The sequence below is a fragment of the Atta cephalotes genome (genome assembly GCF_000143395.1).
Source record: "Atta cephalotes unplaced genomic scaffold scaffold00019, whole genome shotgun sequence".
Taxonomy (NCBI): domain Eukaryota; kingdom Metazoa; phylum Arthropoda; class Insecta; order Hymenoptera; family Formicidae; genus Atta; species Atta cephalotes.
The window spans coordinates 1,657,816-1,669,587 of NW_012130083.1; the positions used below are offsets into that span (position 1 = coordinate 1,657,816).

The 11,772-nt window shown below is 26.9% G+C and overlaps 1 protein-coding gene across 1 annotated transcript; it reads right to left on the reverse strand.

Annotated features, from left to right (window-relative positions):
- Positions 1 to 4,558: 4,558 nt before the first annotated feature.
- LOC105619174 (cytochrome P450 9e2-like) lies at positions 4,559 to 7,838 on the reverse strand. The gene is made up of 3 exons (XM_012200701.1): positions 7,501 to 7,838; positions 5,453 to 6,021; positions 4,559 to 5,274 (listed from the first exon to the last, which is right to left on the reverse strand). Exons 1-3 carry the CDS (start codon positions 7,836 to 7,838, stop codon positions 4,559 to 4,561), a joined length of 1,623 nt encoding a protein of 540 aa, XP_012056091.1.
- Positions 7,839 to 11,772: the final 3,934 nt, after the last annotated feature.

The window sequence follows — 11,772 nt, forward strand, 5'->3', positions numbered from 1 at the left end:
TACACACACACACACACACACACACACACACACACACACATATATATATATATATATATATATATATATATATACACACACACATATATACAGTGTCCATTAAGTTTTGACAAAGTGCTCGTGTGTAGATAAAGTGAACTGAATCGAAAAGTCCTCTCCCATTTTTTATTTTTATCTTTGATTCTATCATAGTAAATTAGAAATCATTTTGACCTTGGTTCCTATTACATCATATTAGTGCGAATATATCATCTAACAATCATTCAATTCACTCGACTTACTTAATAAGCATTGCAAGAAGTAACGTTGAAAACAAAACTATTATATGTTCAGTAAATATCTTAATATAGTTTGAACAAGAATCATTAATTTAATTTAACTACCATTGAGTAAATATATTTACTTACTGTAAGTAAAAATGTGTACTTAATTAAAAAAATATTCATTATGATAGTAATTTCTTTTCAGCATATAAGTATTAACTGATTAAAAAATATTATGTAAGAAATAGTTTAAAAACATGGATATCTTCTAATTTTTAATCCTTAAAAATTATTATTTTCTAGTGATAACGTGTCTTATATAGTTTATCTATTATATAGTCTATATAGTTTATAGTTATTTATTATATAGTTATTAAATAATAAAAAAAATTGATTTACATGTAAAAATGAATTAATTAAAATATCAATTAATCATCACGCGAATACATACATTTTAAAAAGTCACGAAGTAATATTAGATATGGGAAAAAGTTCGTGGTATTTTTTTTAATGCCATCTAACAGGAAAAACGCCACGAACTTTTTCCCACACCTAATAATAAATATTATATACTAAAAGTACTAGAATACTAAAAGTACTAGAAGTAATAGAAATATTAAGAAATATTAATAATAAATATAAATAATTACAATTATTAATATATTAAATTAATAATAAATATAAATAATAAATATCCTACACGCATTCCTTATCGCGTTTTTCTTCTATTGATTTTTAAAAATCTATATTAATGTCTTATAAAAATATATTGCACACGGAAAAAACAAATTCGATCATACAAATAGAAATTGCTACAATCTGTTCAGATTTTATTTTTGCTAAACTGTTTCATCAATATTTTAGTAATACTAATAATTAATTCAATAAGATAAATGCCGGTCTGTAATGCGCAGTTAACTTCACTTGGTAAGTCGGCGAATTATGTTTCATTATAAATATATAATTTATGTTCTAATAGTTACGGAAGCTCATATAGGGATTTTTTTTATATTAGATATGTTCTTGAAATTACAAAACTATTAACTCATTAACTAATAATTAATTAACTATAATAATAAATAATGAATATCTGTAATAAATAATTTTAATATATAATGTTGATTTTATTATCATTTCATACAATACTACAATATGTATACGTTCATAAAGGTGCATATATAATTTCGATTATAAAAGTAATTTTTATTAAAATGTATTTTTTTAATAAATTGAATTTAGACCGATGAATATAAATCAAATGAGAGGAAAAATCCATTTTTCGGTTGAAACGGATCACAATAATTTTGTAATAATAATACTCATATTTGTAAAAAAACACAGTTTATCCTTGATAATTTAATATTTACAAATCGCAATTAAAAAATTTGTAAATACATTAATTAGTTTTATACAATACACGCCGATGCGGATTCTTATAGCGTTTTTTCTTGGCTGCACTATCGTCTACAGTACAACACTCAGACAATGTAGCGTGTTTCCTTGATTGGTAGTAGGCAAACTCATTCAGTGTAACGTGTTTCCGTGGCTATAGTGTAGTGCAAATTTTATGCCCAAAGTAGCATTTTGCTACACGATCTCAAGAGATGGTGTAGAGTCAGTGTGACATTAAAAATTTGAAAATGGAAATCAACCAGCAGCAAAATTAAATACGATAACATGAAGTAGTGTACATCATGGTGTACACTTGTGTAGTGCAGCACTGATGCAACACTTACACGCAACTGGTGTAATGCGAGGTTACACTCAGTGTATTCTAAGAGAAAATCGCTATTAAATCACAAAAATATGAATTGCTAGACAAATATGAAATTAGAAATAACATTACACATTAATCAATTTTTACACATTAGTCAATTTAAAAACAATGATAAAAATGAATTTTGAAATATTTCAAAGAATTTGATAACTGTAATTTTTTTATAATATCTGTATTATTACCATTTCAAATGTTTTCTGAAGCTTAACTATCCACTACAGGAATAGACTCCAATAGAGAATGCATATTTTTTCTACGCTGAATATTCAACCAGAATCCATTTTTCGGCATTATCATGAAATCTTTGCCAAATTGTATTGGCATCAAGTATATAACAAGTATGCCACAGATAAATTTGTTAAGATTACGTCGATAAGATTGCGTCACATTTAATTTAATATCTCAAATGATTATGCTTACTTTTTATTGTTAATACAAATACTTAATCGTTGAATTCAGTATCAGTATTGAAATGACAAATGATATGGAATGACAATGCAATTTTACATAGACATATATAGAGTTATTGAAATTCACGTAGGTATATTGCATGGAAGTATAAATATATATGTAACTCGTTAGCAGATTACGTAACATGTGTATGTCAACAAAGAAGTTTATTAATTAAAATATATTGTTGATAACATATATATGTTGACATTTATTATCAATAATATCAATTTTTATTACAATTTTATTATAATCTTTAAGTTCTACAATTCTGTGATTTCCCTTCTTTATTTTTATCTTTTAATCTATTATGGTTAATTAGAAATCACTCTGACCTTGGTTCTTATTACGTCATACTGATGAAATTATATACTTGAAAAAATAAAATATTAATTTTATTTTTTCAAATTACTTAAAGACGTTTAGTAGATTTTCTGAGACATGCAAAAATGTTAAAATTAACATTTTACTTTTTACAGTGTATCATTTTGACAATCATTCAATTCATTCAATTACTTGACAAGCATTGTATTCAAGAAGTTGGAAATAAAACTTGTTAACTTTGTTCAATAAGAAAATGTCTCATGTATTTGTTTAAAAGAAAACCACCATTAAATTAATTTAACTAGCATTTTTTTATTGAGTAAATATTTATTTACTGTAAGTAATGTTTACTTATGATATTCAAAAAAATATATATTAAGATATAGTAGTTCTTTTCAATAAATAAGTTATGAATTTACAGGTAAAATATTACCTAAAGAAATATATTTTAAAACATAGTTTTCTTCTAATTTCTAGCTTTTAAAAATTATTATTTTCTATTGATAACGTGTTACTTTATAATTATTCGTCTTACTTTATAATTATTTATAAGTAAAAATAAGAAATGGGTTTACACTAAAAAAATTAATTAATTAAAACATAAATCAATTGACCTTCACGCGAGTACTAACATTAAGAAAAGTCACGCTATTATGACGGGTAATAATATATCCTATAGCTTTTGATATCGCGTTTTCTTCTGTTTATTTTTATAAAAATATATCAATAAATTATTAAAAATTATATTAAAAAAAAATTCGATCTTACAAATAAATAGAAATTGTTATTGTTCTGATTTTACTTTTGTTAAATGATATTTCAAGAATTTAAAAATATTTCACGATATGACTAAATATGTTAGATTATTAAATATTACACACATATTGATGACATGCATAATTATCCATGAATGTAGAACAATTAAGTGAATGTGTGCAAAGTTGGCTTATGTCGCGAGGCATATTTCAACAATATTTCATTAATACTAATTATTAATTTAATAAAGTAAAATTTACCAGCCTACAGTTAACTTCGCTTGGTAAGTACACTCTTACCGAATTATGTCATCGTCATATAAATATAATTTACACATGAACAACTGCAAAGGATCATATAGGGGTTTTATTTGTAATGGATTTATTTTTGGGATTACAAAATGACTAACTAATTAATTAATTATTAATATTAGTAGTAAATAATTTTAATATATATTGATTCATTATTATTTTATATAATACTATAATATGTACACAATATGTACAACATGTACAATATGTTCATTAAGATACATATGCAATTTCTACTATAAAAATAATTTTTATTAAAATATAATATTTTTCAATAAGTTCAATTTAAATCAAGAAAAATGAATCAAATGAAAAGAGAATCCTATTTTTGAAAAAGATCTTGATGATGTTTAATAATATTACATATTTAAATATTATATTATATTTAAAATATTATATTTAAATATTACATATTTAAATATTATATAGTTCGTTCTTGATAATGTTAATATTTGTAAATTACAGTTGAAAATTTGTAAATGCATTATTCAGTTCTATAAATTGCACTGATGTAGTTTATCGGAATTTAATTCACAAACATAAATTGAAATTGGACATAATATGATACGTTATAATAATCGTCAATTTAACGATAATAAAAAATAAAATTTAAAAGACTAAAGAAATGATAACTGTAATTTTTTTATAAGAACTTCATTTGAAATATTTTCTGAAGCCTAACTATCCATTATTGTAGATGCCTGTATAGAATGAATATTTTTTCTACGCTGAATATTTAACCAGAATCCATTCTCCGGCAATCTTGGAAGAGAGTCTTTACAGAATTTTATTCTATATTTATTTATATATGGTGACATAGTTTTCACACATGGTTTCAGTTCACATTGCGCTAATAAATGAAACAATAAGACTTTGACTTTCAATATGGCAAATCTGTTTGCTATACACATTCTCGGTCCTAATCCGAATGGCATATAATTCGAAGAATTGTTCATCTTATTGTTTAAAAATCTTTCTGAATCAAATTTCTTCGGATTGTCATAATACTTTTCATCATTATGAATTGCAAGAACAGGAATCCAAATAAGCATACCTTTCTTCATGATAAAAGATTTCTCGTCTGGCAATGCGGGTGGTAACTCAAAAGTTTTTTCACATAACCTTTCTAAAATGGCGACTGGTGGATATAATCTAAGAGTCTCACATATCACCGCATCTAAATATTCGAGCCGATTAATAGTTTCGTAAGACACTTCTCCGTTCGACTCCTCTAAAACCTTGTCGATTTCTTGTTGTAAATTCGTCTGAATTTCTGGATTAGCTGCAATTTCATGAGCTGCGAAGCACATTGCAGTTGAAGTCGTCTCGAAACCGCCGAGGAAGAAGATGAACGCTTGCGCAGTCATGTCTAGTTCTCTTCGACCTTCTTTATCTGATATCCATCATCAACTGCAGCATATCCGGACGCGTAATGTGTTCTGCATCATCGAGTCATGATTGTAGTTTTTATAATATGTCCTTGAAGAAATTTGACACATAATCGTTCAAAATCTTTATATTGAGAATTCGACTGAATCTTGGAAAAGTTCCAAGAAAAAGAAATTTTATACCACGAAGAACCCCTGTGAAGTTACTCGCCTCCTTGCCGTAAATATAGAATTTGTTTGTTGGATCTTTCATAGAGTTGACTTTGATTCCAAACGCACATGTAGCAATGACATCGGTTGTATATTTAGAGCAGACATCTTTCATGTTTATACCGCCTTTATCTGCTGATAACGTTGATAGAAATTTGGCAAAATTCACAGCACATTCTGACATCAAAGTGAACATCATTTTCATCTTGCTGGAAATAAAAGAAGGACTCAACAGATTTCTCACGTTCCGCCATTTTTCTCCATGAAGAGAAAACAAATTTTTTTCAAATAAAGGATCGTTAAAATCGGCGAAACCACGACGATCTGGAAATGCATCGAAATTTTTAACAAGAACGGATTTAATGAGTTCCAGATCACGGAGCAGAAAGACTGGAGTTGTCGTGAAGTAGAATCCAAAATACTTTGCGTTTGGATAACAATTATATATCTTCAGCATGAAATCGAAGAATGATATTCGACGGAATACCATCGATATCGTAGATCCAAATAATGGAAGAGGCGGTAAGTGTATAATATCATTTCTTTTAAAGAAATTAAAATTTTTAAAAAGATAATGAATGCTGATAACTCCAATCGCTATCGATAATAACATCGACCAATATTCCATGGCACAAATGAATGTTATTTAAAAATTTTCCAACAACTTTTTGTAAACGTCTGGTAAAATGTAACTGACTATACATAGAGCAGCGATACCGTTGACACGAGTTGCTGCGTAGAACTCTTTGTTACAGCAGTTCCCATCTCGTAATATACTGGTAATCGTTGTGAAATAAATGCTTTCAAGCTACATTATGGATGGGTTCGCGATGACGCTATCCACGCTATTTGTGTTACTCTGTCCTTATTTTTAATGGACGATAAAGGTAGAGTAATATTGGGAAAGTTCGTGCCAATCTTAAAGGAAAATTGAAACGCAGAAAATTTTAATTTAATAAATGTATACTAAAATTTAAATTTCAGTCGGCACGAACTTTCTGAACAACTCAAACAGCACTACTAGCGTTTCTCCGAACGCACCTTATGTAAGAACAGTCAGTGTTGATACTTTGGCCGATGCAAATCAATAAATCATACGTGTACTATTTGCACATATGTAACACATTTTTATGTGTGTACACACACACACACACACACACACACACACACACGCGCGCGCGCGCGCACGCGCGCGCGCGCGCGCGCAGAGAGTAAGTTTTGACAAAGCGCTCGTGTACAGATAAAATAAACTAATGATTGTGAAAAAAAGTTCTCTATCATTTTTAACTTTGATTCTATCATGATAAATTAGAAATCATTTTGATATTTCAATTCTTATTACATCATATTAGTGAGAATATGTCGTTTTAATCATTCAAATCATTCGATTATTTAATAAACATTGTACTCAAGAAATGAAGTTGAAAATAAAACTGTCATGTCTAGTTGAATAAATATCTTATATATAGTTTGAACAAGAATCATTAATTTAATTTAACTATCAATTTTTTTTCATTGAGTAAATATATTTACTTGCTATTAGTAAAAATGTCTAATATGTTAAATAGAAAAAATATCCATGTAAATAAAAATTGTAATCTGTTCTGATTTTATTTTTGCTACATTATATTTCAACGATATTTCAGTAATACTAATTATTAATTCAATAAAATGCCTAACAATTTATGCTCTAACAATTGCGGAGGCTCATATAGGCATTTTATTTATATTAGATTTATTCTTGAAGTTACAAAATTATTAACTTATTGACTAATAATTAACATTTTTTTTATATTGAGAATTCGAGTAAATCTTGGAAAAGTTCCAAGAAAAAAAAACTTTATACGGCGAATGATTCCTCTAAAGTTACTTGCCTCCTTACTGTAAACATAAAATTTATTCGTTCGATCCTTCATAGAGTTAACTTTGATTTCAAATGCATGTAGAGATGATATTTTTATATTTAAAAAAAACATTCGTGTTTATGTACTTTCTTCATTCGCTGTCGGTATAAATTTTACGAAATCCACAGCACATTCCGCATCATCGACGCGAACATTATTTTCATCTTGCTGGAAATAAAAGAGGGATTCAACAGATTCTTCACATTCCGCCATTTTTCTCCACGAAGAGAAAACAAAGTTTTCTTTAATAAAGAATCGATAACGTCGGCAAAACCAAAACGATTTGGAAATGCATCGAAATTTTTAACAAGAACAGTTTTAATGAGTTCGAGATCGCGAAGTAAGAAGACTGGAGTTGTCGTGATATACAATCCATAATACTTTGTGTCTGGATTGAAATTGTATATCTTCAACATGAAATAAAAAAATGTCATTTGACGGAATAGAAGCGACATCGCGGATCCAATTAATGGAACAGGCGGCATGTGTGTAATACCATTTCTTTTAAAAAAATTAAAATTAAAAAAAAATAATAATTGCTGAGCATTGATTACTATTGATAATAGTATTCACCAATATTTCATGGCATAAATAGGTGTTATTAGAAGATCTTCCTACAATTTCTTTTGAAGCGTTTGATAAAATGTTACTGACAAAACAATGCTGCTAACATGAGCATATTACTCGTCGCAGCACACACAGCTCCTATCTCGTAATACATTAGTAATCTTAGTAAAGTAAATATTTTCAAGCATTGTGGATGTCAAAATAACACTATCAGTGTTGCTCTGTTCTTGTTTTACATTTAACGAATAAAAAAAAAAGAGAATGACACAAGTCAGTAGTAGTTTTCCTTAACGCATCTTACATAAGGTCAATCGGCGTTGGTATTTTGGACGATGTAAATCAGTGAATCTTTGCTATGTATGCTGTATGTTTGCACATGTACGTAACGCACATATACATATATATAGTTATATACAATTGAATTACTTATGTAATCCGTAAAAATATATATAACAAGCTTTCATGATCATATTAAAAGTGCAATTGAAAGATTGAAATATGTACCTTTATACAGGGTGTCCTGTATCTTTTCATTAATATTTCGGAGAGTGAAAGGAGATGAAATTTTGAATTGAAAATTCCTTTACAAGTTTTGACTCAAATCATTATTTATCCAATTATTGACGATTACTTGAGATCAATGCAGAAGCATAACATGCCATGAGATTTCTCGCGCTTGCTATACATTCTCCCGATTGAAAATTTATTTTAATTCTTCAAATTAATTAATAAGTAAATCAATAAATCAATATAAGGGTGAATAAATAAATAAATAAATAAGTAAATGAATAATTAAATAAACAAATAAAATAAAATAAAATCATTTCATTTTAAATAGATATTCATTTTATGTTGGATAGATATTTTATTTTATATTAGATTTTATTTTATTTATTTATTTATATACTTATTTATTTATCCTTTTATTGACTTATTGATTTACTTATTAATTAATATAAAAAATTAAAATAAATTGTCAATCGGGAGAATGCATAGCAAGCGCGAGAAGTCTCATGCTTTTGCATACTCCGATTGCGTGCTCTCTGATTAATCAATTTTAATCATTAATAATATCCTAATTAGTAAATAATGATCTGACCCAAAACTTGTGAAGGAACTTTCAGTTCAAAATTTCATCCTCTTTCACTCTATGAAATATTAATGAAAAGACACTCTATATATTTTTTATTAATTCTGTTTTGTATGGGATTACTTTTGAAAAATAAATGAAATGATATTTGAAAGTATTTTTTTACTGAAGTTAGGATTTGTTAGAATGAATTGAATAAGATAAAAAATTAGTAATGTATAAAAGTATATTGCTTCGATTTTATTTTTCAAATTATTATGTTGTATATATTGAACACTAATTTTAAGAAAGGATACATCAATTTCATTAGAAATATTCTCTTTTAGTTTAACAAATAATGAAAAGTTATTCAGTTTATTGAGAACAAAATTTTAAGAAACTTATATATTCGCAAAGTATCATTTTATTATTTATAGACATAAGTTTACATCAAATTGTTTTATTTTACCTTCTATTTCTTATCTTAATTTTTATTTGTTATCTTTATATTTGTTATCTTTATATTTGTTATATCTGTTTTCATTACTGTTTGTTGATATGAAGTGAATAAAATAAAAATCAAGACTTAAATATGTAATATGTCAATGATAAATTTGTTAAAATTGCATCACAGATTTCAATTTAATTTCTCGAATGTTTTCTTATTATTTAGTATTGTTAATACAAATACTTAATCGTTGACTTCATCAGTATTGAAATCATAAAGTATATAGAATGATTGTGCAATTTCTATGATGTATACAGACCTAATGAAATTCACATAGTATATTGCATCGAAGTCTAGGTATGTATTAATTAATCGTTAATAGATTACGTAACATATAAAGTATGTTAATAAAATAGTAGAAGTATATTAATAAGTATATTAATAAAATACGTAGAAGTTTATTTATTAAACTGATTTTTGTTAGTGTATAATATCATTATAATTTTGATTTTACAAATTTATGATGTTCACTTTTTTAGTTTTATCTTTGATGTTTATTTTACTTTATTTTAATTTACTTTTATCTTCTATCGTGATATCTTCTATCATGATAAATTATAAATCATTTTAATTTTTTTTCGTAACATCATGAAACTGATAAAAATATATCATTCTGATAATTATTTAATTCGCTCGATTACTTGATAAACATTGTATTAAAAAAGTGAAGTTAAAAATAATATTATCTTTAAAGATATGTGATAATGCCAACGTTTCGTGAACCTGGTCGTTCACTTCATCAAGACGAGATGCGTAATATACACAACAGCAAGCGGCAAACAAATATTATTAAAAAACAGAAACAAGAAAAATACATCTATATATATTCATATCTCATCAGTGAATAGATATATTAATATATTATAATATTAATACATGAATGGCATAAAAAAACTCTAAAAAAAGGAATCGTACTTCGCGAGCGCTGAATGTTTTATCAATTATCCGTTTATGTCGGTAATTTTATTCAAGAAGAATGTGAATGGCTGAGGGAAATACGGTAATAAACGGTACATTACGGAATCAAAGATGGAGATACATTTCGACTTTCACTTCACGGTGATGGATGAGATAAATGACGATGACACTTCCAATGTCGATCATCGTCGTTTATTTCATCGATAATAATCTGCGTTTCGTGTAACTTCCGATAAATTCCAAGGTTTGCTGTATCTTAACGCGTTTTATCAATGAAAATCTTCTTTAGTATATAATTTTGCCTGCTTGATTTTCTTGATAAAAAAACATAAAAGAAAGAGACAAAGAGAAAAGAAGAGTATGCAGTTTTCTAATAAATGTATACAGACCTAATGAAATTCACATAGGTATATTGCATCGAAATATAGGTACATGTTAATTAATCGTTACGTGTTAATTAATCGTTAAAAGATTACGTAACATGTGAAGTATGTTAATAAAATATATAGAAGTTTATTTATTAACTGATTTTGCGTATGATTAATTTAATTTTAGATTGTTTAACGTAACGTTAAAGAAAGAGAATTTTATGGCTCGATGAATAAATTTAGATGAAGCAATTTATTGATTTAGCAAATCTACCTACGCAGATTTACACATGTATACGTCTGTAACTCAGTAGTATTTTTTTATATACAGATGTAACGGGTTTATGAATTTAACAACTCATATACATATTTAAGAGTTTATGAACAACAATTGATGAATAAATAATCGATTATAGACAGAGATTAAAACATCCCTACTGATCCTTCTTGTGTCGTTTGCATGACTACTCATCGTTTGTTCGTCTATTCTTCCGTCTTGCCGAACGATGAGATTGAACGAGTGAGAGAGGAGAATGAGAGCCATTTCGCTTCCTTCTCATATTTCCTGCTTTCTCAAGCGTTAATTTAATTAATGATTAAGAATCCTTCTACATTCCAATGAGAGTACATAATCGTCACGGTGCTTGAGAATACTTATCGTTCCAACGGTACACTATTTTTCTGGTACTCGAATTAATGTCGTGCATAACATTATTAAATTATTGTCGTCGTTAACAGAAATTATGGTTGAAACTCAGATTATTTTTATCATTGATACAATTGTGAATTTTGAATCGTACAATATATTTCGTAATTATAAAAAAGTTTTATTGAAACAAACGTATAATAATATGTATCTGCTGTAATAATATATACCTGAACAAATAGAGATGCCTTAATCATGAGAACAGAGACTCTGTTATTCATTCATTCATAAAAATTTAAAATTATTATTATTA

What these genes read in the sequence shown, in the direction of transcription:
- LOC105619174 (XM_012200701.1), bottom strand. Translation starts at nt 7,838, where the DNA reads ATGTCGCTTCTATTCCGTCAAATGACATTTTTTTATTTCATGTTGAAG. An exon ending in CGGAATGTGCTGTGGATTTC is followed by an intron (nt 6,022 to 7,500) that starts GTAAAATTTATA and finishes TTTCTTTAAAAG; the next exon opens with AAATGATATTATACACTTAC. An exon ending in CTTCACAGGGGTTCTTCGTG is followed by an intron (nt 5,275 to 5,452) that starts GTATAAAATTTC and finishes GATGGATATCAG; the next exon opens with ATAAAGAAGGTCGAAGAGAA.